General features: G+C 39.1%; 2 protein-coding genes across 7 annotated transcripts in view; one reads left to right on the top strand and one right to left on the bottom strand.

The window, feature by feature from the left end:
- Positions 1–27,842, top strand: part of SNAPC3 (small nuclear RNA activating complex polypeptide 3) — a 51,917-nt gene that overhangs the window by 23,195 nt on the left and 880 nt on the right. Inside the window, exons 4-11 of one of the 5 annotated variants that reach the window (XR_007719878.1) lie at positions 2,857–2,961; positions 5,678–5,827; positions 9,911–9,993; positions 11,972–12,136; positions 16,874–16,981; positions 18,940–19,523; positions 21,170–21,350; positions 22,683–22,808. Coding sequence is in view for 2 of the 5 variants with exons in the window: in XM_050761645.1 (XP_050617602.1) it covers positions 2,857–2,961; positions 5,678–5,827; positions 9,911–9,993; positions 11,972–12,136; positions 16,874–16,981; positions 18,940–19,087 (759 nt within the window). In the remaining 3 variants the exon portion in view is untranslated. Of the gene's footprint in view, positions 1–2,856; positions 2,962–5,677; positions 5,828–9,910; positions 9,994–11,971; positions 12,137–12,173; positions 12,214–16,873; positions 16,982–18,939; positions 20,262–21,169; positions 21,735–22,682; positions 22,809–27,842 lie in introns of those variants that run through there. The other 4 variants (XR_007719877.1, XR_007719879.1, XM_050761645.1 and 1 more) reach the window with 4 other exon arrangements.
- Positions 23,892–27,842, bottom strand: part of PSIP1 (PC4 and SRSF1 interacting protein 1) — a 50,677-nt gene continuing 46,726 nt past the window's right edge. Inside the window, exons 15-16 of one of the 2 annotated variants that reach the window (XM_050761640.1) lie at positions 26,474–26,585; positions 23,892–25,340 (exon numbers count right to left, since the gene is read on the bottom strand). In XM_050761640.1, the coding sequence (XP_050617597.1) occupies positions 25,280–25,340; positions 26,474–26,585 (173 nt within the window). In that variant the 3' untranslated portion in view covers positions 23,892–25,279. Of the gene's footprint in view, positions 25,341–25,366; positions 25,948–26,473; positions 26,586–27,842 lie in introns of those variants that run through there. The other variant, XM_050761641.1, reaches the window with a different exon arrangement.

Raw genomic sequence — 27,842 nt, 5'->3', positions numbered from 1 at the left:
TCTATTGAAACCTTAAAAAATTTTTGTTTTTAGAGATGGGGTCTTGCTATGTTCCCCAGGCTGGCCTCAAACTCTTAGGCTCAAGTGACTCTCACACATCAGTTTTCTGATAGCTGGGACTGCAAACACATGTGAAAACATCTTATTTTTCTGTAACTTAAGGATTACTTTTTTTTCTTTGAGACAGAGTCTCAGTCTGTCGCCCAGGCTGGAGTGCAGTGGCCTGATCTTGGCTCACTGCAGTTTCTGTTTCCCGGGTTCAAGTGAATCTTGTGCCTCAGCCTCCCGAGTAGCTGGGACTACAAGCACCCACCTAGCTAATCTTTGTATTTTTGTAGAGTCAGGGTTTCACCATGTTGGCCAGGCTAGTCTGGAACTCCTAACCTCAAGTGATCCACCTGCCTCAGTCTCCCAAAGTGCTGGGATTACAGTTGTGAAACACTGCCCAGCTAGGATTACAATTAAGTCTTAGAATTGAAACAACTTCCTTTTATACAGACAGTCCTCACCCTACAGTGGTTTGACTTAAGGTGTTTTTATGATGGGTTTATTGGGGTCTTAAATGCATTTTCCACTTGTGATGTTTTTTATTTATGGGGTTTATTGGGGCATCATCCCATGATTGTTGAGCATTTATGTCAGTTTTGTTTCCATAGTATTCAAATACTCTGCTTCCACATCTTTGTCTGTCCCTCTTTGGGTTGTCACAGATCATGTCTTTATATATTGGGTGTCCATTAACATAACCTTGTAAGTATTGTTTAATCCACTTATTTTGCAATTATATTGGAAAAACAGAAAAATCATAGAGGAGTGAGTTACAAACCAAAAGTACAGTGATACTGGCTTCTATATTTACCTATGTAGTTCCCTTTAGCAGCATTCTTTATTTCTTCTTATGGCTTCAGTTTACTGCCTAATGTCTTTTCATTTCAGCCTGAAGAATCCTCTTTAACACTTCTTACAGGTCACGTCTACTGGGAGTAATTAATTCCCCTAGCTTTTGTTTATCTGCAAATGGCTTAATTTCTTCTTCATTCCTGAAGGATAGTTTTGCCAAATACAGAATTCTTGGTTAACAGGATTTTTTTTTCTTTCATGGGGTTAAATATGTCATCCAGAGGTAAAAAAAGTTAAAAGCTGAACACAGTAGTGGGTTCTCATAGTCTCAGTTATCACAAGGCTGAGGCAGAAGTAGCACTTGATCCCGAGGTTGAGGCCAAACTAGGCTACACAGGTAGATAGATTTTAAAAATCAGTCAGTTCATCTGTCTATCTGCCCATTCTCTGGTTTCTTACCTCCATGGCTTCTGATGAGAAAACTGCTGTTAATCTTATTGAGGAATCTGATTTTCTTTAAGTATTTGTGGTTTCCTTTAGCTGATTGAACACATTTTTAAAGTTGATACATAATGAATTGTGCAAATTTCTGGGGTACTCGTTGAGCACATTTAAGTCAGTTGCTTTAACATCTTTGTTTAGTGGACTTTTATTTATATGTGAATGTAGTTATTGCCTGTAGGAATAATTAATTGACACTTTGACTAGTAATTCCAGTGTCTGGGCCTCCTCAAGGTTGGTTTTGTCAAATTCTTATTTTCCTAAGAATTGTCCATACTTTCCTCTTTCGTGTGTTTTATATGTTTTTGTTGAGAACTAGACATTCTAGGTATATTTTTTCTTGTGCATTGCTGGAGTTGCCTGTGACTTTTCCAAACAATTATTGCAGCATGTGTATTACTTACTGTACGTGGTCACTGATGTTTCTGTTTCATTATCTCTGTGGTCAGTCAGTGATCTGACAAAGATTTCCTTAAATACCTGGCTCCAAAAAGAAAAAAGACATCTTGTCTCTAAGTCTTCCAATATAGATCCTGCTGGGGGAAGCTGCTGCCACCAAGAGGGTCAAAACCAATGCACGTATCTGGGCCAGGCACTCGGTATCACCACACCAACCAGAACATACAATCCCCAGTTCTTAGAGAACAGGTCCTCACTGTCTGCCCTGGCACCAGCCAGCTTCTCCAGGAATTCAGGCTGCTGTCTCATCAACAGAGGGGTGAAGGAGTGAGGGTGGTAGTTGATTTGCACACAGTGCTTACTAATAAAAAGCAGCAACTTCTCCCTTCATCAAACACTCCCCTGATTGTTATTAGTGTCCCATTAGGTTCCAGAGTTCCAAAGTAGTTTATTCCAGTCTTTCATTCCAGCTTACTGGTTGCTTCTGTTAGAGGGAGTGAGCCCTGGAGCTGCCTACTCTATTTTGTGACATCATTCCCACTTATTTTTAAAACATCCTGCATCTAAACCAATTCAGCCTGGCCCCTGTTTTATATTAATTCAGCACACATAAAAGATCAAAATATATTAAAGATGTCATGGTGTTATAAAAAGCATGGGGTTTAGAGCCAAACAAATCTGTATTTGCATCCTAACTCTCTGGTATGGCCTTGAGTAAATCACTGAACCTGTGAGCTTTATCTGTAAAATAGCTTTCATAGGAATATTTGATAAGGAATGTAAAAATATAATTGGAAATGCCAGTGTTATACCAACATTAGTTGATACTCCTGTTTGCTCATCAACTGCTAAGTATTCAGTACCACACATCTTATTAGATGCATTATGTACACATTCCCAGCAACAGTTTTGTAAAGTAAGTATTTTCTGGTTTTGTTTGTTTATTGAAAGAAGATGAAACTAAAGCTTAGAGATGTCTTAACAATTTTCCTGGAGTATAATTAGGCTTCAAACCCAAGGCTGCTTGACTCAGTCCCTTGCTGAGAGCCATTGTACCACACTGCATCTTACCTGAGTTATAGTATCTGATTTCACTGTCTCTTTTTCTTTCTTCAGGAGTCACATGCCATAGGAAAAAAGCCTGAAAATTCAGCAGACATGATTGAAGAAGGGGAGCTTATCCTATCTGTGAATATCCTGTACCCTGTTATATTTCATAAGGTAAGTAGTAAAACCTTTTGGATTTCATGGATAATAGTAACTTTTGTACAAGTTTTTAATTATTTGAAGAGTCATGTCCCTATGCTTACGTTAAAAAATAAATGATCTGGGCATGGTGACTCATGCCTGTAATCTCAGCGCTTTGGGAGGCCACGGTGGGAGGATCACTTGAGGCCAGGAGTTTGAGACCCATCTGGCTAACATAGTGAGACCTTGTCTCTACTAAAAATCAGAAAAATTAGCTAGGCATGGTGGTGCATATCTGTAGTCCCAACTACTTGGGAGGCTGAGGTGGGAGGATCACTTGAGCCTAGGAATTCAAGGTTGCAAGCGAGCTGATTGCACCACTGAACTTCAGCCTAGGAGACAGAGTGAGATTTTGTCTAATAAATGCAAGTATATGCTGCCTATCTGACATTTTCTTTTTAGAGTTGACAATCTGTAATGTTGTGTCATCTGTTCTAATAAGGAATATTGGAAATAAGGTCAAATTTCAAACAATCTCTCGATCCAATAGGATTACAGCTATAATATTGAAATATATGCCTGATTTCTACACTAGAAGCAACTGAAAGTATATGTAAATCCATAATGATTCTAATTCTACAAATTCTTGAGAGATTTTTGCAGAATAGGTGGCTAACGGAGGAATGGAGTGACCTATGTTCACTAATTTAGAATACTTGGGAAGTTATTGAACTGACCAGAGATGACTCTTTGATGAAAATACAGAACGTTATTAAGTCAAGGGTATCCAAGACTCTCTTAGGAAAAGGAACTCTTTCCTAGCCCAGAGTGTATATATTCTTGATTCCTTAAATAGATGTGTCATAAATTCTGATGAGTTGTCATTGAAATATTAATATATATAAATTACACTTACGAATAAATAGGCTTTTACGAAGCATCTGGGATGTAGTTAGTACTAATTATCTTATTTAATTAAGATCTCAAATTGCTAGCCAGGTGTAATGGGCCACACCTATATCCTCAGCACCTTTGGAAGGCTGACGTGGGCTGATCACTTGAGCTCAGGAGTTCAAGACCAGCCTGGGCAATGTGGCAAAACCTCATCTCTACAAAAAATACAAAAACTAGCTAGGTGTGGTGGTTTGTGCCTGTAGTCCCAGCTACTAGGGAGGATTGCTTGAGCCCGGGAGGTCAAGGCTGCAGTGAGCCAAGATCATGCCATGGCACTCCAGCCTAGGTGACAAAATGAGACTCTGCTCCCACCACCACCCCCTTCCCCCCAAAAAAAGATCCCAAATGACCAATCATAAAAACAAACCAAACCAAAGTAATGCATCTGGGTTTATAACCTTAGGTTGCAGTATAGATTGCCTGACCTCAATGAAGTAACTTTTAGGAAATTTTAAGACAGTCTTGCTAAATGAAGTTATTTTCCAGTGACTGTTAATGCTCATGTCAGTTTGGTATCATCTTGATTATAAGCTTTAGTTGAAACCAGAAAATTTCCATGGCTAAGTATGTCGGTTGTACCTATGGGATTTTTGTTTGCTTGTTTGTTTGTTTTTGAGACAGGGCCTTGCTCCATTGCCTAGGTTGGAGTGCAGCGGTACAGTCGCAGCTCACTGCATCTTTGCTCGAGCAATCCTCCTGCCTCAGCCTCCCAAGTAGCTAGGACTACAAGCATGTATCACAAAGCCCAGCTAACTTTTAAATTTTTTGTAGAGATGGGGTTTTTCTGTGTTGCCCAGGTTGATCTTGAACTTCTAAGCTCAAGCAATCCTCCTGCTTCAGCCTCCCAAAGTGTTGGGATTACAGGCATGAGCCACTGTGCTTGGCCATTCCATACTATTCTGATTTATGGAGGTGACTGAGTGATGACATGGAGAGGCTATAATGCCTTTGAAAGAAGATTTTTATTACATTTCCTTAGAGGAGGGCGCATACCATGTAGGGCCACAGGAAGAAGCACCATTCTCAGTCAGGAGGCTGAAAGGGGAGAGGGGAAGGCATAGACCACAGTTTTTATTGGGATTTCTGTGGGAAAGACAAGGTAGGGAAGAGTAAACAGTTTAGGATTGGCTAATTTGAATAATTCCAGTAGGTTTGGGGGCAGAGGGGCTGTCCCTTGTAGCCTGGTGCTGGGCCCTGGGTGGATTGAGGTTGAGGGAATACCAGGTTGAGGGAAATAGTGGCTTGTTGTGTGATAAAGGAGGTGGTTTCAGAGTGGCTCTGGATCACAGGGGAGCCACTCTGAATTTTGACCATTAGTTTGGCCTTATAATTATTGGATGTGAAAATATAGAATATCAAGTTATGGGGACCATTTAAACTTAAGAAAATTGGCTGGGCACAGTGGCCCACGCCTGTAATCCCAGCACTTTGGGAGGCCGAGGCAGGCAGATCTTGAGATCAGGAGATCGAGACCATCCTAGTTAACATGGTGAAACCCCGTATCTACTAAAAACACAAAAATTTAGCCGGGCGTGGTGGCAGGCGCCTGTAGTCTCAGCTACTCAGGAGGCTAAGGCAGGAGAATGGCGTGAACCCAGGAGGTGGAGCTTGCAGTGAGCCAAGATTGTGCCACTGCACTCCAGCCTGGGCGACAGAGCAAGACCCCATCTCAAAAAAAAAAAAAAAAAAAAAAACTTAAGAAAATCAGCAATTTAGTTTTGTTCTAGTCATGACAGGATTTGTAGTTTTATTGCTTTGTCTCTAAATGAACACTTATTTATTCTTTGACTTTTAGCACAAAGAACACAAACCATACCAAACAATGCTGGTGCTGGGCAGTCAAAAGCTCACAGAACTGAGGGATTCAATTCGCTGTGTCAGTGACCTCCAGATTGGTGGTGAATTCAGCAACACTCCTGACCAAGCCCCTGAGCACATCAGCAAAGTAAGGTGATTTCCTCCCATAAAACAAAAGGAAATAGCAAGCTAAGAAAATAGTGATTACTCTAGCAGGTTCATAAATGTCCCAGTAAATCCTTTTCTTCTCCTGTGGGATTCCATCAAGCTACTACACTATCTCATTTTTTCCCTTTATCACTGGAACTTTTCCAAAGAAGAGGCTAGACTCTGTTTTGATTTCTTCATCTCTCATTTGTTTCTAAACTATCGTATGGAGACTTTTCCTTCTGGGCTAATAGTGACCACCTAATTTTCTAAGCAGTTGGTCACTTTTCCATTTTTATATAACTTGACCTCACTGTAGCATATGACTTTGCTGTTCATTCACTCTTGTTTTAAGCTCTGTCAGCGTTGCGATCTGTCATAATTGCCCCCAGCAAAAGGCTGGAGTCGACCTGAGAGCCTTAATAGTTAGCACCCATTCTTTGCCTTTTGCTGCCCAAGGACCAGTACCAAACAAGGAGAGACCATATAAAGTTGGTCCTTGCTGGTGTTTCCCCAATGTGTTGCTCTCAAAAGGAAAGAGAAGTCCTGCATACCATAAGGATGGAAAGGAGCAGTGTGGTAGACTGGCTACCCACAATGTTTTCAGAAAGGATCGTTTACCTAATAAAGCAGGAGGGCCTTGCTCCCTTCCACATTTCATCATAGGGCAGGATTGAACTATACCTGCTACAACTCTGGCAGAGGGCCTCAGGTTTACAGGGCCATTTCAGGGGAGGGATAGCATCTCCTAGAGATAAGTAAAAAGATATTTGGAACAACAAGGATGGAGATAGTGTTTGGACAGGAACCAATACAATCTCCTTTTTTCCTGATTCCTGTTCCACCAGCCACATAAATGTTGGTGTAACTTAGGTTTAATGTTAGCTTTTTTTTTTTTTTCTCCCTAGGCTGACATATAAGACCTTTTATAATGATGATTCCCAAATTAACTTTCTGTACTATTCACTTACTGCCTTTACACCTTATTCATCCATAGTGAATTTGTGTATTTTCATCAGTGTACCATACTTTTTCATGTTTCTGAGTATTTGAACATGGTAGGAAGCCCTTTCCTTCCTTCCATCCATTTTGTGAGTTCATTCTCAGATTTCCAAACCCAGCTCAAAACTCACCAATTATATACAAGTTTTCTTGACTCCTTTCTTTTTTACCCTGGCACCTTTTCATTTGTCCATTGTAGTGTATATTTCAGTATGCTGATTCAGTGTAATGCGTGTGTGTCTGCTCCACAGGCTGACTGTATTCCAGTTTTTGGTGACCAGTGTGGAGACTAGCATCATGGCTCACATGTAGATTTCACTTAAGTACCTGTTGAGTTATGCTAAAAATGGTTTTTAGATATTTAGGTTCTTCAGGGTTGCCATCTTAGTGCTTTTGGAGAGAAACATTAGGATAAAAAGAAAAGTAGAATTTCAAAATTTTATGCGAACCAGGAAATACGAGTTTTATTTATTTTATTTTATTTTATTTATTTTATTTATTTTGTAGATGGGGCTCTGTTGCCCAGGCTGGGGTGCAATGATGCAATCTCGGCTCACTGCAACCTTCACCTCCCAGTTTCAAGTGATTCTCGTGCTTCAGCCTTCCAAGTAGCTGGGATTACAGGTAGCCCCACTGCACCCAGCTAATTTTTGTATTTTTAGTAGAAACAGGGTTTCGCCATGTTGGCCAGGCTGGTCTCGAACTCCTGACCTCAGGTGATCCACCTGCCTCAGCCTCCTAAAGTGCTGGGATTACAGGCATGAGCCACCATGCCCGGCTAGTAGAGACGGTGTTTTAGCATGTTGGCCAGGATGGTCCGAACTACCGACCTCAGGTGATCCAGCCACCTCAGCCTCCTAAAGTGCTGGGATTACAAGGCGTGAGCCACTGCGCCTGGCCAAGATTTATCTTTTCTTTAAAGCAGCAGTGGCAATCTTCTGCAAAGTTAATCTTGTCAAAAAAAACATAAGATGTAACTGTTAAATAATAAGATCAATCTAAGAAGAAAAATCTGAATTTATCCTCTTCATTCCGACCATCTGAACATTGCTCAGAGCAATTTGAGTCAGATCTGGGAATCATTCTTACCTTCAGGAAGCCCTGGAGAATGTTTGTCTGTTTTTGATCAAGTCCAGTCTGGGCAACAACTCACTGTATTGCCCAGGAGAAGGTTTTAATCAGGCTTTGTCAATTTACTTGGTCTGTACATTGGTGCTGATACCTTCCGAAGTTTTCTAAGCAGGGATTAAATAACCCATAATTGTATTTTAAAATATTTACATATCTACTATTATATTGTTTCTGTCTCTTCTATTTTTTTTTCGAGACAGAGTTTTGCTCTTGTTGCCCAGGCTGGAGTGCAATGGTGCGCGGTCTTGGCTCACAGCAACCTCTGCCTCTTGGGTTCAAGCGATTCTCCTGCTTCAGCCCCCTGAGTAACTGGGATTACAGGCGTGCACAACCATGCCCAGCTATTTTTGTATTTTTAGTAGAGACGGAGTTTCTCCATGTTGGTCAGGCTGGTCTCGAACTCCCGACCTCAGGTGATCTGCCCACCTCGGCCTCCCAAAGTGCTGGGATTACAGGCGTGAGCCACTATGCCCGCCAGGGAAATTTATTAGTGGATGACTTTTGATTTAAATGGAAAACATTCTTGTTCTTTTAGAGTTCACCTTGTAATTAATAATTATGCCAAAAGATATTAAGTTGCTTAAATCACCTAAGATGAGGTTTTATGGAAGTGTTTTGTAAAACACAATTATATATATTAAACTTCATTTTGTTTCCAAAATAAGTCAATAGTTATTTATTTAGAACCTTTATTTCAGACCCTGCTTACCTCTTTGAGGGTGTAGAAGTATATTAAGTGGCAGATTTTGTATTGTAGCAGCTGGTCATATGACATTAAGTACATTATACATTTTAATCTCCATAACAACCAATGAGAAAGGTAAAGGCTTTACTCACATTTTACATGGGAGAACAGAGGGTGAGTGAGATTTAGTGACTGGTCCAAGAAGAAACAAGATAGCCAGTCTTACAAGAGTGTCTGATGCGAACACAAGATGATCTGTAAGTGGGGGAATGAAGACAAGAAAGAAAAATGGAAGCTTCAAAGAAGTAAGAGAAAAAAATAAAATATTAGGGTAAAATTATTTTAGTACCTGAAGCATATATCTCCTATACATAAATTGCTTTTGGTTTTCACCACAATCCTGTAAGACATCGTGGCATATACTATTATTCTCATTTCACAGATGAGAAAACAGGTCTGAGAAGTGATTGCTACATACCAGAATCACAAAGCTAGTAAGTGGTAGGTTAAGGAAAAGAACTCAGGTCTTCTGACCCTCATCCAGGGGTCTAAATAGATGGTGAAGGACCAGTTTAACAGAGTGCTTCTCAGCTCTGGTTGCATGTTTTTTTCTAGAGAGCTTTGGAAAAATACTGATCCCCAAAGATTCTTAATTAATGAGTCCGAGTTTACATTTGGTGTTTGGTTTTTTTGTGATTTGATTTTGCAGTCAGGAGTGAGAGCCACTCCTTTGACGGAAGCTGTGGTAGAATGAGTTAAGAAACCTTGAAGGTTCCCACCAGTTGTGGTACAACTATGGTACCTGGGGCAAGATTGCTTGAGTAAAAATAGAAATTCAGATTCTGTCTGCCTAAGAGTTACTGAAAATATAAAGAGAGAATTTTTGTAAAAACATTGCAAATACAAAAAATGCCAGAAAAACATAACTTGATGATCATTGTTATCACTGGGGAAACATTAAAGATAGGACTTTGTTTAATTTTTAGTTCTAGTATCCAACACTACTTACTGCTGTATATTCATATGATAAAATAATGATGTTTATTTGATTTCTAATTGGGTTTCTTTCATGAATCTCGGGAGAATATACACATTTGAATCAAACGTAGTGATTAAAACAGCAGTAGGGTAAAATTGAAAGTAGCAGCAGTTTTTGTAACCTGTATTAGTGTGATTTTATGATACATAAATTTTGAATTAATACTTAGAGCAATTTCATAATTGTTAATAGTTGACTTTCTCTCAATACCATCTGTTTTCTTGTAGGACCTATACAAATCAGCCTTCTTTTATTTTGAAGGAACATTTTATAATGATAAAAGATACCCGGAATGCAGAGATTTGAGCAGGTATAGTTTCCAAAAATCTTCTCAAAGTCCTTCCTATTTCTAGTTATCAAAATAGTGTTATCTCCACAAATCCTATTATTGGCCTATTAAGGACCTTTGCCAAGGAATTATTGATAAATCTTGTCTTGAGCATTACATACATCCAAAAAAAAAAAAATTAGCCAGGTACAATAGTCCCAGCCACTCCAGAGGCTGCGGCAGGAGAATCTTTTGAGACCAAGAGTTCAAGGCTGTATAGCATGCTATAATCTCACCTGTGAATACCCACTGCTCTCCAGCCTAGGTAATATAGCAAGACTCTGTCTCTAAAAAATATAATAATAAATTAAATCCCATTAACATGCATTATTAGTCTCTGGCCTTTACATATAAGTAATAGTGGTAAATTAACCTGTCACTGTTTTTTCTGCCTATCTAGTATATACTATTGTTTGTGCTAGATGATGGTGATATATATGTTGCTTAAGTACATAATATAGAAAAAATCTATATCTAAGCTCATTTTAATGAGACCATACTTTCATTATCAATGTCTTAGCAATTAGAGTATATAAGTATACATATTATTGTTGCCTTTTAAGAAAAAAAAAAAAGTGTCGTTCTGTCATCGTACAGTGGCACGATCTCAGCTCTCCCTGCAACCTGTGCCTCCTGGGTCAAGCCATTCTCGTGCCTTAGCCTACCAAGTAGCAGGGACTACAGGTGTGTGTCATCATGCCTGGCTAATTTTTGTATTTTTAGTAGAGACAGGATTTCGACATGTTGGCCAGACTGGTCTTGAACTCCTGGCCTCAAGCCGCCTGCATCAGCCTCCCAAAGTGCTACATTACAGGTGTGAGCCACAATGCCCAGCCTATTATAGCCATTTTTTTTTTTTTTTTTTTTTTTTTTTTTGAGACGGAGTCTCACGCTGTTGCCCAGGCTGGAGTGCAGTGGCGCGATCTTGGCTCACTGCAAGCTCCGCCTCCTGGGTTCACGCCATTCTCCTGCCTCAGCCTCCTGAGTAGCTAGGACTACAGGCACCCGCCACCGCGCCCGGCTAATTTTTTGTATTTTTAGTAGAGACGGGGTTTCACTGTGGTCTCGATCTCCTGACCTTGTGATCCGCCCGCCTCGGCCTCCCAAAGTGCTGGGATTACAGGCTTGAGCCACCGCGCCCGGCCTTATTATAGCCATTTTTAATCTGTATTCTAACCCAACAGTTCAAACCTATTGGTTTCAGCATTTTTGGTTTTTTTTTTTTTTTTTTTTTTTTTTTTTTTTTTTTTTTTTGAGACAGTTTTGCTCTTGTTGCCCAGGCTGGAGTGCAATGGTGTGATTTCGGCTCAATGCAACCTCCGCCTCCCAGGTTAAAGCGATTCTCCTGCCTCAGCCTCCCAAGTAGCTGGGATTACAGGCATGTACCACCACACCCAACTAATTTTGTATTTTTAGCAGAGACGGGGTTTTTCCCCATGTTGGTCAGGCTGGAATCGAACTCCCGACCTCAAGTGATGCGCCCACCTCGGCCTCCCCAAGTGCTGGGATTACAGGTGTGAGCCACCGTGCCCAGCCTTGCATTTCTTTATACTGTAAATAATTGAAGACTTCGATGAGCTTCTGCTTATGTGGGTTATAACTATCAATGTTTATGATATTAAACATTGAAACTAAGAAATATTTGAAATATTAAATCTCATTACATACTAACATTTTGTGCAAAATATTTTTCAAAACTCAATGAGTGACGTTGTTACACATTCTGCATTTAAGCTAAAGTGATACACATCATGTAACCTGCAGAAAACTGATCCCTTATGAAAATTCAGCATTCCTAATCTCAACATGTATCAAACATTTTGGTCTTCATCTCAAGATGGCAACTGTCCAGTTAGTTGGGTGAGCTAGGTTAATGTGAATTACTGCAGTCACAAACTGTTTTCTGTAGTTTTTAAGTTTTTGTGGAAAAATGATATATCCTTGCCTTTTCCCCCCTTAGAACTATCATTGAGTGGTCAGAGTCCCATGATAGAGGATATGGAAAGTTTCAGACTGCTAGAATGGAAGATTTCACCTTCAATGACTTGTGTATTAAACTGGGTTTTCCTTACTTATACTGTCATCAGGGAGACTGTGAACATGTCATTGTCATTACTGACATAAGGTAGGTTACTTTTTTTTTTTTTTTTCCTTTACTTCAGAGTACAAAAGCAGAGATAGTTTTTTTAAAAATCAGAGGAGTAAAAGTAATGATCATTGCAACTTGACTTGGAAGCAGCAAAAATGCTGTTTTCTTTCCATGCAAAGACCAACTCTTTCCATCCATTTGCATCCTCTGTTGTTCATTATTTTGGAAAATCTATAAGAAATACTTTACTATTAGAAGGTTAAAAATCTGTTAATACTTTAAAAAGTATCTCCATTTTGTATTAAACAGCTGTTATTCAGGTAGTAGTTATCCATTTACAGATAACATTGCAACTTTGTTTTTAGGTTTCTCTTTTTGCCAAAATTTGAAGGAGATAAAAGGGAATTGGAGGAAGAGTAATTCTAATATTTGACAAATGTGAAGTCTTAATGCTTTGACAAATATTTAAATTGGGAAGGAGCTAAGATAGTCTAAAATGAAATTTGGGGATGAGTTATAAATTTAAACAGCTAATAGCTGAATAAGGCTATTCATTTCCTCTTTATTTAGGAAATCTGTTTAAGAAGGAATACTATGTACGAATAAACCCTGCTCCAGTGCTGGTTTGATTCCTTAGGAGAGACCATTTAAAACTTTTTTGTGGAACAATAACGTACCTATGTTTGACCAGTAATTAGAAACCAGTAATTACTAGTATTAATTAGTAATTTATTATACCAGTAATAGAAACAGATGCCTGCCAGGTGCAGTGGCTCACGCCTATAATCCCAACACTTTGGGAGACTGAAGTGGGCAGATTGAGCCCAGGAGTTCGAGACCAGCCTGAACAACACAGTGAAACCCTCTCTACAAAAAATACAAAAATTAGCTGAGCATGGTGGTGCGTGCCTGGAATCCCAGCTACTCAGGCTAAAACATGAGGATTGCTTGAGACCAGGAGGTCAAGGCTGCAGTGAGCTATGATCATGCCACTGCATTCCAGTCTGGGTGACAGAGTGCGACCTTGTCTCAAAAATAAAAAATAGGAAAGAAAGAAACTGATGCTTTCAGAAAGTCCCTGCTTCTATTTTTGGTCTTACTGACTCACCTCCAAAATTTTGTATCTCATGCACTCCATCTCCGGAAACTACCAGAAGATGTAAAAGTGCTTCACAGAAAGTGTACACCATGAACAAGAAAGACATGGAATGCAACACAGAATAGGCAGAATAGGTTAAATAGACATAAAAGGGATTCTCAGAATGATGGAAAAGTGAAACCCCAGTGTGAGAGCTTTGTACCAGATCTGGAGATTTGATCCAGGGTCTGGAGCCAGGAGCATACAGAACTCAGGAAGGATGTCTGCGGGGGAAAATAAACTGGTTGACTCCCGGTTGTTCACTGTTCTGTCAGAAAATAGGTGACTGAATTCGTGATAGGTACATTGAAAATTAAGCAAATGGGCCAGGTGTGGTGGCTCATTCCTGTAATCCCAGCACTTTGGGAGGCCAAGGCAGGTGGATCACGAGGTCAGGAGATTGAGGCTATCCTGGCTAACAACGGTTAAACCCTGTCTCTACTAAAAAATAGAAAAAAAAAATTAGCCAGGCATGGTGGCGGGCACCTGTAGTCCCAGCTACTCTGGAGGATGAGGCAGGAGAATGGCGTGAACCCGGGAGGCGGAGCTTGCAGTGAGCTGAGATTGCGCCACTGCACTCCAGCCCGGGCAACAGCAAGACTCCGTCTCAAAAAAAAAAAAAAAAAGAGAAAATTAAGCAAATGTAAATGGGAGGGAATTAATAGATTAATAGCTAGAAAACAAAATGTCGTCCCATAAATGTCAACTGTGTGGCTTAGGTAGAAATAGTACTAATTCGTCATGAATTAAATATCTGTTTAACCAAAATTATGGTAGTTCTGTGGGGAGAAGTTGAGGAGCTAAATTCTAAACAAACAATTAAGAATGGAAAACAGTTGTCCCTAGGGAAGAAGAATGGGGAGGCAAGAGCCAGAAGCATATATAAACCTTGGATTTATATGGCTTTTAAAATTATAGACAGTACATTTATGTCTTGGATGTTATTAAAATTTTATATCAGCAGCCTAGGCACTGTGGCTCATGCCTGTAATCCCAGCACTTTAGGAGGCCTAGGTGGCCAGATTACTTGCGGTCAGGAGTTCGAGACCAGCCTGGCCAACATGGTGAAATCCTGTCTCTAAAACTACAAAAATTAGCTGGGTGTGGTGATGGACGTTTGTAGTCCCAGCTACTTGGGAGATTGAGGCACGAGAATCACTTGAATCCGGGAAGCGAAGGTTGCAGTGAGCCACGATTGCACTCCAGCCTGGGCGACAGAGCAAGACTGTATCAAAAGAAAAAAAAAATTATATAAGCTGTTCTGCCTGCTCTTCCTTTCAAATGTGGGAAAATATGCTAGCCTTGTAATAAACATAAGATGGAAGGCAACCCCCAGTTCTCTCTGATGGCTTTATTTTCCATACATTTCTTTTCTTTTCTTTTCTTTTTTTTGAGACAGAGTTTCGCTCTGTTGCCCAGGCTGGAATGCAGTGGCATGATCTCAGTTCACTGCAACCTCCATCTCCTGGGTTCAAGCAATTCTCGTGCATCAGCCTCCCAAGTAGCTGGGATTACAGGTGCGTGCCACCTTGTCCGACAAATTTTTGTATTATTTATTTATTTTTTTTGAGACCGAGTTTTGCTCTTGTTGCCCAGGCTGGAGTGCAGTGGCACGATCTCGGCTTACCGCAACCTTTGCCTACAGGGTTCAGGCGATTCTTCTGCCTCAGCCTCCTGAGTAGCTGGGATTACAGGCATGTGCCACCATGCCCAGCTAATTTTGTATTTTTAGTAGAGATGGGGTTTCTACTCTATCTGTTGGTCAGGCTGGTCTTGAACTCCCGACCTCAGGTGATCTGCCCGCCTCAGCCTCCCAAAGTGCTGGGATTACAGGTGTGAGCCACCGCGCCTGGCCTAATTTTTGTATTTTTAGTAGAGAAGGGGTTTCACCATGTTGGCCAGGCTGGTGTCGAACTCCTGACCTCAGGTGATCTGCCCACGTCGGCCTCCCAAAGTGCTGGGATTACAGGCATGAGCCACCGCGCCTGGCCTTTTCCGTACATTTCTTACAGTGTAGGCCTGTTTCTATAAACAATGTGATTCCAAGGCTGAAGGATAAAAACATGACCCTTAAACTCATGGTAATTTCTTGATACAATGATCAACAAAAGAAACATGATCTGTTTGAATGTCAAAGAAAAAGCAATTTACACTTTTTTTTTTTCTTGAGAAGGGGGTGTCACTCTATTGCTCAGGCTGGAGTGCAGTGGCAAAATCATGTCTCAATGCAGCCTCGGCCTCCTGGGCTCAAGCAGTCCTCTTCCCTCAGTCTTTCCCATAGCTGAGATTATAGGCATATGCCACCATGCGTGGCCAATTTTTTTATGTTTTGTAGAGACAGGGTCTCACTCTGTTTCCCAGGCTGGTCTTTAACTCCTGAGCTCAAGCGATCCTCCTGCCTTGGCCTCCCAAAGTGCTGGGATTGCAGATGTGAGCCACCACATCTGCCCTTTTGTTTTTTTAAAAAAGTTTACATTTATTAAGAGTATGCAATGTAGGGCTTTTTAAAAGGCAATTTAGAGAAGTCATTTTTATCTTACAGGTAGATTTAATCATTCAGTGCCATTCCATAATACCAGCTATCAAAAGGTTAATTATTTTCTGATGGTGAAAGTTTTAATTTAAAAAAAGTGGTATTTTAGAATTGTTAGAGACCTTTAGAACAATTTTGTGTAGTCCTTTCATCTTTCAGAATAATCTGAAGTCTGTCATGATTTACAGGATTTACCCAAAGCCGTGGAGCTGATTAGTGGCAGAGTAGAGACTGACTTCAATTTTTTTTTTTAATAAAAGTTATGAAACTTCTTAAAGGTTTCATAATTTTGACACTTAAAACTAAGATTCTACTAATTCATATTATGCCATGAGTCAGAATTAGATTTTAATAAAGGAGACATTAAAAAAACAAGAGCCACATTCTAACAACCAGTTAATCTAGGTAAAATATTACTGAGTAGCTTTGCCCAAATTGTTTCATTATACGGTACTAAATGTTAGCCAGGTGTGGTGGCTCACACCTGTAATCCCAGCACCTTGGGAGGCTGAGGTGGGAGGATTGCTTGAGGCCAGGAGTTTGAGACCAGCCTGGACAACATAGTGAGACCGTGTCTCTACAAAAATTTTAAAAATTATCTAGGTGTGGTGGTGCATGCCTGTAGTCCCAACTACTGGAGAGGCTGAGGTGGGAGGACTGCTTGAGCACAGGAGTTTGAGGAGGCTACAGTGAGCCAAGATTATGCCACCGTACTCCAGCCTGGGTAACAGAGTAAGACCCCATTTCAAATAAATAAAAATAAAAGGTACTAGTGTTAAGCAAAGCAAGGATTCTCTGGTAGAATACATTCAAGAAATGCTCTATATGATGACCCCCTCTTAGCGGGGGTCACAGTGTACATTACCGTAAACGGATTTGAGAAGTCTAAGAAAACCTTGTTTAATCCAAAATGCTCTTGGAGAAAGTATTTTGTGGAACACAGTTTGGTCAAACATGGTATAACAAGTAATTTAGCAACATCTTGTAAGCAAAAATTGAAAGTATTTTCCTAATACTCAGGTACAGATTTATTTAATAGCTCATAAAAATTTGTCACTTAATATTTATCACCTTAATATCTTTATTTTCCCATGAACAAAAGGCTTGTGCATCATGATGACTGCTTGGATAGGACACTGTATCCCCTCCTTATCAAGAAGCATTGGCTATGGACCAGAAAATGTTTTGTTTGTAAAATGTATACAGCTAGGTGAGTGATAATGTATTTTTTTTTCTTTGAGAAATGGTAGTTTTGACTTTTGGTATTTGTTTTCCACTTTGGATCTAAGAATATTTGTACTTTAGGTTATAAATATGAAGTATCATGTAGTAGGGAAGTGCCACAAAGCCAGTTTAGTGAGTTAAAACTGACATTCTTAAATAGTAAGGAAATATTATATGTACACAAGTCCAGGGGTAGGTCAAATTTCAGGCTTATAAAATGTATACAGCTAGGTGAATAAAAATAAAAGTTAATAGTGTTAAGAAAGCAAGGATTCTTTGATAGAATACATTCAAGAAAAGCTCTGTACAGTAACTCCCTGTTAGAGGGTCACAGTGTACATTACCATAAAGGGATTTGGGAAGTCTAAGGAAAGAAAACCTTGTTTAATCCAAAATGCTTGGGGAACCATGTTCTTTCTGCCTCTTGTCCACACAGTTTACATAATCAGCTTCATCAATAAAACTTCATCAATTAAAAAAATACCACAGCACATCACATGAAGTTAAAATATAGTTTTATAAAATTTTTATTTCATGTGATTCTACATGTTTAGATTATAAAGCATTTCTTACTGTGGGTCAGTGAAAAAAAAAGTTTGTTGCTTTTGGAGGTTGAGGTGGGAGGATCACTTGAGGCCTGGAGAGCAGCCTGGACAACACAGCAATAACTATAAAAAAAAACCTGAAAGCCACTCAGAGGACAGGAAATTTAGTATAGGTTGAGCATTTCAGATTTCAAGAATCAGAAATCCAAAACTTGAAAGTTTTTGAGTGGTAACATCTGATGCTGAAATGATCAGTGGAGCATTTTGGATTTCACATTCTCAGTGGAATGCTCAGCCGGCAAATATATGCATAATATATTTAAAAATCTGAAAAAAATCTGCAATTTGAAATACTTCTTTCTGGTTCCAAGCATTTCAGATAAAAGATACTCTTTTTTTTTTGAGATGGAGTATTGTTCTGTCCCTTGGGCTAGAGTGCAGTGGCACAATCTCGGCTTACTGCAACTTCTGCCTCCCGGGTTCAAGCGATTCTCCTGCCTCAGCCTCCTGAGTAGCTGGGATTACAGGCGCACACGACCACACCCAACTAATTTTTTTTTGTATTTTTAGTAGAGATGGGGTTTCGCCATGTTGGCTAGGTTGGTCTCAAACTCCTGACCTTGTGATCCACCCGCCTTGGCCTCCCAAAGTGCTGGGATCACAGGCGTGAGCCGCCGCACCCAGCCCAGATAAAGGATACTCAGCTTGTATCTTCAGTTTGTTTTCGCCACCCCACAATATTCTTTTCTAAAAGATCAACAGGAAAACATGATAAATCAGATAAAAGGGAAAATAATGTTAAAAGCAAACATTCCATGAGATGCATAATTCAAACATACCATACAATAGCATCTTCATGCCATTCAACATTTTGGTTGAATAATGTTGCCCATATTGCCATTTGTATATACTTTATAACATAATCTTGAGTTATAGGTAAATAGAGTTACATAAGTTTTCAAATTAAGCAGTACTCATTTATCAGTTTAGAAGGTATATTAAGCAAAAGTGTATCAGATCTGTAGCATCTAATTTTGTTACAGTTTTTCAAGATGGTCTGTTAGAAGAAAATGACTATATTCATACTTGGAGGATAGGTATGTCATGGCAAATGTGTGATACTTTCAAGTAGATTTATATTCTTCCTTTACGGGTAACTATTACAGAGAAACAGCATTCTGCAGTGTTTCTTAATATTAGATGACCTTTTGGCTTTGTAGAGAGTGTTGGTGGTATTTGCATCTATGTATACAAAATTAAAGATTATGCATTAATAACAGACTGATAAGGAAATAGTGAGAATGTTATATTTACATATTGCTACAGGTCATAACTTAAAGCATGTTAAGGTATGGAAAATTTGATTGTAATGATGTACTTCTTTTTTTAAAAACTACAGATGGGTGACGAACAATGACAGTTTTGCACCAGAGGACCCATGTTTCTTTTGTGATGTTTGCTTCCGAATGCTCCACTATGATTCAGAAGGCAACAAACTGGGGGAATTCCTTGCTTATCCTTATGTTGATCCTGGAACCTTTAATTAAGAATAGCTACACTCACAAAAGTACCCCCTCATGAAATAACTGTTCTCTTGGATGGTTACCTTTTTTCTAAGAAACGCCACTGAGGAGCAGGATCCACTTTGAACAGTCTGCTAAAGCTACCAAAAAAAATTCCAAATCACAGATTTTCTTATAATGATTGTACATGTTTATAACATAGTTAAATTTCACATTTATTCCAAAGAGTATTTAATTTAGTGCTTTTTACCCATTGAGTTGTAGTACTTTATATATTCTGACTTTAAATCCTTTGTCAGACACACATATTCTTTCTCCCAATCCATGCCTTCCCTATTCATTCTCTGTCCATAGTGTTTTTTTGCTAAAGATAGAATTAATGATACATCAAGTAGTGGAAGTGTTTTGAAAATGCTTTGAAGAATGTGAGAGCTACACCTTCTACCATGAGGCTTCCAAGGTAAAGATCCTTCAAATATCTGTAACGGAAATTAGGGAGAATGAATTATTTACAAATAAGACAAAATTAATAGCTTTGGGATAATTTATTTTTGTTTTTGAGACAAAGTCTCGCTTTTGTTGCCCAGGCTGGAGTACAACGGCGCAATCGCGGCTCACTGCAACCTCCACCTCCCAGGTTCAGGTGATTCTCCTGCCACAGCCTCCCAAGTAGCTGGGATTACAGGCACCTGGCACCATGCCTGGCTAATTTTTGTATTTTTAGTAGAGACGGGGTTTCACCATGTTGGCCAGGCTGGTCTCAAACTCCTAACCTCAGGCGATCCGCCCGCCTCAGCCTCCCAAAGTGCTGGGATTACAGGCATGAGCCACCGCGCCCGGCTGCTTTGGGGTAATTTACTGTTCGTGTGCTGTTGAGTAATGTTAAGTTTTGTTTTGAAGGAAACTAGGCATACAAGATATGTTAATAAGACTTTGTGAATAATGGATTTAAAAAGATACTGAGTGTATACTCACAACTCCAGAAATAACATTAGCTTGAAGCTTTATTTCTTGACAAAAGCTTTATGAATGCTATGAGTTTAAAATGTCAATTTAATACTATGATTTAAAAAACAATAGATTTCGTATGACTGTGGAGACATGGAAAAATCAAGATCCTATTGATATGCTAGCTCTGGCTCACTTATTCTTGGGTAATGATACTATTGGATATATACCAGTATTCTATAAGCAAAAAGAAAAAAATAAGTTTTTCTGGCCCAGGTCTTCCATATTTCTGGTCCCCTTACTATAGTAATCCTAGTTACTCTCATCTTATTCTGAGAAAAAAAACTTTTTAAACTTATTTTTTGATACAGGGTCTTACTCTGTCACCCAGACTGTAGTACAGTGGTGTGATCTTGGCTCACTGGAGCCCTGACCTTCCCAGGCTCAGGTGATCCTCCTACCTCAGCCTCCCAAGTAGCTGAGACCACAGGCACAGGCCACAGGCCACTATGGCAGGCTAATTTTTTTATTTCTTGTAGAGGCAGCGTTTCACTATGTTGCCCAGGATAGTCTCGAACTCCTGACCTCAAGTGATCCACCCGCCTTGGCCTCCCAGAGTGCTGGGATTACAGGCATCAGCCACAGCACCCAGCAAAAGAAACTATTTATTTTCAGGTTTAGACCATCAGATAGATTTATAGCTATCTACATTCAAATATTTTCTGGAAACCTTTATGGGTAGAAAATTTAATACTGTTTAAAAACGTTTAGGAATACTATAGATTGGCCGGGCGCGGTGGCTCAAGCCTGTAATCCCAGCACTTTGGGAGGCCGAGACGGGCGGATCATGAGGTCAGGAGATCGAGACCATCGTGGCTAACACGGTGAAACCCCGTCTCTACTAAAAATACAAGAAAATTAGCCGGGCGAGGTGGCGGGCGCCTGTAGTCCCAGCTACTCGGGAGGCTGAGGCAGGAGAATGGCGTGAACCCGGGGGAGCGGAGCTTGCAGTGAGCCGAGATCGCGCCACTGCACTCCAGCCTGGGGCACAGAGCAAGACTCCGTGTCAAAAAAAAAAGAAAAAAAAAAAAAAAAAGGAATACTATAGATTTCAAATGCATCATTTAAAATAAATAAATTCCACTTTTTCTCTCCTAGGTTGTATTAAAATTTGACTGAAAAATGGATGGCTAAGAACAGACATTTATATAAATGGAAAACTGACGAAACCTATAAGCCTATGTGTTTAACAAAGATTGACAGTGAAGTATGTTTTATGGACTTAAATGCCACAAACAGTTAAGTCCGTTGGCTTGGAGAGGACAAGCACGTGCTTCTGGTATGTCTAGTGTTCTCATTCACTGATTCAGTCAGTATGCAGATAATCAGTATAGAGAACTGAGAGGCTGGCTTATGTTATACCTAAATTTTTACTTTCTTGTATACAACAATGCTAAAATTGAGCAGATTGATAACAGCCAGCAAACCATAGATTTAAGATAAATGATTTACCCAACCCTAAAATTCCATGGGTAAAAATTTTGATTCCTTTATTTGTAATACTGCATTCCTTATAGGTCTTACATGCATATGCAAGGATATTTTATTCATTTTCATTTCATACTCTCAAACTTCAGAAAGTTAAGTATTGTCATAATGCATTATTCCGTGTGTGGTGTCAATTCATTTTAGTGGACAAAGAAGAAACATGCCAGTTAAAACATTTCTGCAAGGGCCGGGCGCGGTGGCTCAAGCCTGTAATCCCAGCACTTTGGGAGGCCGAGGCGGGCGGATCACAAGGTCAGGAGATCGAGACCACAGTGAAACCCCGTCTCTACTAAAAATACAAAAAATTAGCCAGGCGCGGTGGCGGGCGCCTGTAGTCCTAGCTACTCAGGAGGCTGAGGCAGGAGAATGGCGTGAACCCAGGAGGCGGAGCTTGCAGTGAGCCGAGATCGCGCCACTGCACTCCAGCCTGGGCAACAGCGTGAGACTCCGTCTCAAAAAAAAAAAAAAAAAAAACATTTCTGCTACTGGCATTCTATTATTTGAGGATGTTTTCCTGCTAGTTCTTAAGGTTAACCTTTTCATCAAAGACTCAGGTACCTATTATTGTTTCCTGGTGAAACTGAGGAGAAAAGTTAACCAGGTTACTCCCAGTTTGCCCATGTGTTATGTATCAGTTATACAGGTATCCAACCAAGTTCAAGTCAAAAGAAATTTCTAACTTTGTATATTTCTGGAGCTATAAAACCCCTGATTTAAGACAGCTTTTCTCTTTTTTCGAGACAGCTTTTCTTTATGCTTATTTCAATCAAAACAACACACCTGTCAAATTACATGTAACACATTATCTAATGAAGAAAGGCAAATGTGAAAATGTTGTCATGAACATGTCAATCAACGTGCTTGGTAGTTGAATTTGACTTTTATATAATAGTGGATGCACATGCACAAAAGTCACCAGAGAAGCAATAGCTATTTCTTTAAACGTTCTTCAGGCCTCAGTACCGTTTTAAGGATAATTAGACATTTTAGTTTTACTAGGAGAAAGGTCATCTCTAACATTGTGTTGCAGAATTACACAGCCCAAACACACACATTTCTGCCTATTAAACCAGCTTCTTTGTTTCTAAAGAGTTTAATGATACGGGTTTGCTATTTCCATTAGAGCATCCTTTCTCTGGCCAATCAGACAAAATAAAGTTAGCGAAGCCCTCACAGCACCCTATGAAAAATCTTTGCTCTTATACAGGATTAGATGCAGACCTCATCTTGACCTGACATCTGTAACCAGGTAAGTGTATGTGAGTAGGAACATAGACAGCAGTACTGTATCAGCAAAATCTATCATATTATTTGAAATCACCGGATATAATATTAAAGTGCATGGTTCTCTCCAGTTGTTCACATACCAAATCCAGATGGATGTATCTGCGATTTCTCCAAGCAGCCAAGAAAACCTTCAATAGTTCTGCTCAGTCATGTATGACTTTTTTTTTTTTTTTTTTTTTTTTTGAGACGGAGTCTCGCTCTGTCTCCCAGGCTGGAGTGCAGTGGGGCAATCTCAGCTCACTGCAACTTCTGCCTCCCAGGTTCAAGCAATTCTCCTGCCTCAGCCTCCCTAGTAGCTGGGATTACAGGCACGTGCCACTGCGCCCGCCTGATGTATGACTCTTTTACCCAGTAATCAAAACACATACGTACACACACACCAGCCCAAAAGAGGTGTTAAAACATACATATTATTTTACCCAGTAATCAAAACACATACGTACACACACACCAGCCCAAAAGAGGTGTTAAAACATACATATTACACATACTTTTTGCGGGGCAGGGTGGGGGCTATCTCAAAATTACCTCTTGGTGCCTTGTCAAGCTGTGGAGTTTTGACCACACACACCAATTGAGCCAATGAACAATTTCAATGATCCTGAAAGTTCTTAAGTCTTACGAATAATTATCAAGAGTTCTCAGATGATAGTTATCTGTAAATCAGCCTATGACAAAGCAAATTTCTTGAGTTACAATTAAAAGGCAGTTATGCTTGAGGCGAACATCAACTAGTTAGAGCAAGGTCAGCTTGTACAAGCTGACATAAATTATGAGAATGATGCTGTATCTCTAGAAGTTGAATATTCTGTGGCTTCTTTGTAAAACTACAGATCTAGTGGGTTATGGGAAGAAAGGGAGGGTGAACAAAAGATAAATATTTCCTTTATTTTTATCATCTTGAGCTGTTTAGTTAACCCTGTTTCCCAAAACAACACAACCTCTGTGACCAGTTAACTAAGAAATTATTTCCTTGGCAGCAAACCCAGAATTTCATCACTTACTCTTGTAAATAGGAAGAAAGTAATTTACTAGTAGAGTTTGGTAGAAAAATTCTTTAATCAAAACAAGTTTACACGTTGAACTTATGGCTTAACTAGAATAAATCTAAGTTAAAACTGTATAAGGATCAAACAGATAATGACTGGTATATATGCAGGTTCTCTCAAAACAGTGATTCCTAGTTCCACTATAAGACCTCATAAAAGCAAAACTTCAATTCTGTAGATGAAAACAGTTATCCCAGAGAGTCAACCATACAATGTCATACACAGACACTGGTCTTAAGCCATTTTTTTCCATATTCATATAGTTTCAAAACATGAGAAGTATCCTATTTACTGAAAAATGCCAAATGACCTAATATTCAAAATATCTTAGAAATGCTATCATTTAGTTAACATACCCTTAAATTCTGTAACATTGATTTCACCCTGGATTTAGTCCATACACGTCAATGTACAGACTATCAAAGTACTATGTTGGAAGAACTAGTGTTTGTATTTTTGGAATCTAGAAAATAAAAATAATATAGCCATAATTTCAAATAGGTGAGTTTCCTTATATAGCATTTATTTATATTTATTGTCTAAGCATCATGATTTTTTCTTCCAATTAAGTACTACTTAGTGATTTCCTGAAGACATCTTTAACGTTTCTCAAAAATAAACTTACTTAGTTTTCAGTTTTAATTACTAGTGCCTGCCTATAAAAGGACCTTAAATGATTTAACCCTAAAGCCAGATTCATTCCTATATATAGCCAGTCAGTTATCTGCAGAGAAGTCCTAAGACTTCACTGAATGTCCAGCCACAAAACTAAATTACCTTCAAAAATTAACATCATGTTTTATAGTTTGTAGATTTCTGTCAGTTCAATGTCAGTTACTTAACTAGTTGTCATACCAAAACAAACCATACAGACTTTTGATAAAAAGGGAGTGAGTACTTGTATAGAAGTAACATTTTATCTACCATAAAAATGCTCAACTTCTACAAAACCCACAAACAGTGAAAAGACAGTCTGGTAAATCCAAGGTTTGTAAAAACTATGCACAAAACCCACGGTATTTGGGGAAAGAGGCAAGGTTTATACAAGTAGCAGTTTTAAAAATGTAACTTTGTTCTACTATCAATTACACATTAACATACACACACTAATTGAAAATATGCTACAACCATGTCTGGAAAAGCAGTTTAACATTTTCTAAATGGATTTTATCCCACATTTACTGTATAATGTAGCTGTTAATACTGCACAAGTATACTTAGCGATAATGTTTACTTTAAAACAAAGATAAAGGGATCTTCTCCCCCGTAACAAATTTTCAACATCAAACCTATGCTTATAAAAATTTAAAACTTTCAGCAGTCTATTTCAAATGAAAGCCATTACAAACTTCTCAAGTGTTCTCTATATTCCCGGTATGTCAACCTAGTTATCTAGTGTAGAATCCTTCAGAGAGATTTCAGTCTCTCTCTCTTCACTGGATGGCCTGAAGAAAAGGGGGAAAGAAAGGTACAATAACTGGAATTAGGATTTTCTCCTAATGAAGAAAAAAAGACATTAAGTCTGCATTATATTTTTAAACTCATGAAAAGACTGAAATCAAACCAAAAATAAATTTGACTTATTAGAACAGTCATTATTTTTTTCTTCTTCAAAACTGTTACATCTTCTTCCCAAAGTAATATGCAGATGAAGCAAAATAACTCAGGAAAGTGTCACAGACCAAGCCTTTTCCATCATTTCTAGCTTAAAAGTGATTATTAAAGAACATGAGCGTGTTTTGTATCTGTGATACCAACACATTTCAAAATCTTAACAAAAAGTGAGGTTGATATACACATAGACAAGATTTCCCTCAATTTCAGAATTAGAAGGGACGCTTCAAAGTCCTTCAAATACACAATGGAACAAACCAAGACTTCAACTATGGCTCCATAGCCTATTTTAGGGTGGGTATTAAAAAACAGCCTGTGATGGCCGGGTGTGTTGGCTCATACCTGTAATCCCAGCACCGTGGGAGGCCGAGGTGGGTGGATCACCTGAGGTCAGGAGTTTGAGGTCAGGCTGGCCAACATGGTGAAACCTCCTGTCTACTAAAAATACAAAAATTAGATGGGCGTGGTGGCAAGTGCCTGTAATCCCAGCTACTGGGGAGGCTGAGGCAGGAGAATCACTTGAACCCAGGAAGTGAAGGTTGCAGTGAGCAAGATCATGCCATTGTACTCCAGTCTGGGCAACAAGAGAGAAACTCTGTCTCAAAAAAAGAAAAAAAAAATAGCCTGTGATTCTCCATCTAACTGTTTACAATTATCCTCTCACAATTCACAAAAGTGTGAATGCAAGTCATTACTAACAGTATCTCAGTAAAAGAAGTCCAGGAGCAGATATTTTCTTTTTAACTGCATTCCCAGCGAGCTCCATTCCCTTGAATTCAGTGGCAAAGTCCTTGTCAATAAAAGGTTTTTACTCTTCTGCCTTTTTGAATTGTATCTTGCTTACTGAATTCAGGAATTGGGTGATCAAAAGATAATTGCTTATACTAAAATAACCTTGGAACAGAACTGTGATTAAAAACTTGAATAATAAAACACACAAGACCCATTAAAACCTATTCCTCACTTTTTCTTTGTGCTGGCTTCATGGTTGTCTTTGCTCTCTTCATTGCTCTCCCCGTTATGTTGTGGTTGATTACCGTCTTGAGCATCAGATCCTCCATTTAGAGTCTTTGACCCTTGAGAAGGAATCCAATGGAAAAACTTTGTTAAAAGCTTACAAAATAATAACTGAAGGTGTCTACTAAAAAGTTCCAAAATCAAAATACAACATGGCCCTCGTGTTTCTACAATTTAGTTTCTTTTATTTGAAATTACATTGTAATACAGCCCTCTCTTGAATGTTAGAATTGGGTTTTGATGCTTTATCAAAAAGAGGGGAGCGGATCACCACCGGAGGCTTTGGGTAGCTAAGGTACCATAAAAAGCAGTTTAACTGTATCTATGGTACAGGAAGTGGATTATTAATCTGGTTATTCTGGTGGTTACTATTACCAGGAAGACTACAGGGTGTTACAATTGTTAGCATATTGATTTATTCTACTACTAAGAAAAAGCAATGTGAATCAAATTTTAAAATTTATTATTTTAGAACAAAGTGCTAAAGGAGTATTTCCTAATTGATATTTTTGTGCCTAATAAATAAGGGGGGGTTTTCCTGTAAGTCATATTAATAATTCTCTAAGGGGACCCATATCATTCCCCAAAAAAGCAACAACAACAAAAAAAAAACAAAGAAACAACCGCTTTTGAAATGCCAGCTTCTACCTTAAGCAGATGCCACTAAGATGTTTAATAACAAGACTGGAAGAGCTGATAACGGTACTATGATTCTGTTTTAAGAGTATTTGATACATTCTGAAATGTTGATGAGTGAAATGGTATGTCTGGGATTTGTCATAAAACAACTTTTAAGAGGGGCACAGAGAAAGCTTTTGGGCTACAAAAGCACAATGATCATAAACTGAACTACCAAAGCTGGATGACAGGGATATGGGAAGTTATTTCTAATGTTATAAATTTTTACTACAAATGAAAATAACTACTGTTAGTAAAAAAATACTAGCAGGATTTAACTACTACTAAAAGTTAGTAAAAAAGCAGCTAGGGTTGAGTGCTTTACATATATGCTACACATCTAAGTGCTTTATAAGACTTTCTCGCTGGGTGCGGTGGTTCATGCCTATAATCCCAGCACTTTGGGAGGCCGGGGCGGGTGGATTACCCAAGGTCGGGAGTTCAAGACCAGCCTGACCAACATGGAGAAATCTGTAATTTTTCCATGTAAATTTGTAAAAATACAAAATTAGCTAGGTGTGGTGGCACATTTCTGTAGTCCCAGCTACTCTGGAGGTTGAGGCAGGAGAATCACTTGAAACCAGGAGGCGGAGGTTTTGGTGAGCCGAGATCACACCACTGCACTCCAGCCTGGGCAA

The sequence above is a fragment of the Macaca thibetana genome, chromosome 15, assembly GCF_024542745.1.
Source record: "Macaca thibetana thibetana isolate TM-01 chromosome 15, ASM2454274v1, whole genome shotgun sequence".
Lineage (NCBI taxonomy): Eukaryota > Metazoa > Chordata > Mammalia > Primates > Cercopithecidae > Macaca > Macaca thibetana.
This window is presented reverse-complemented; position numbering and strand designations above follow the sequence as displayed.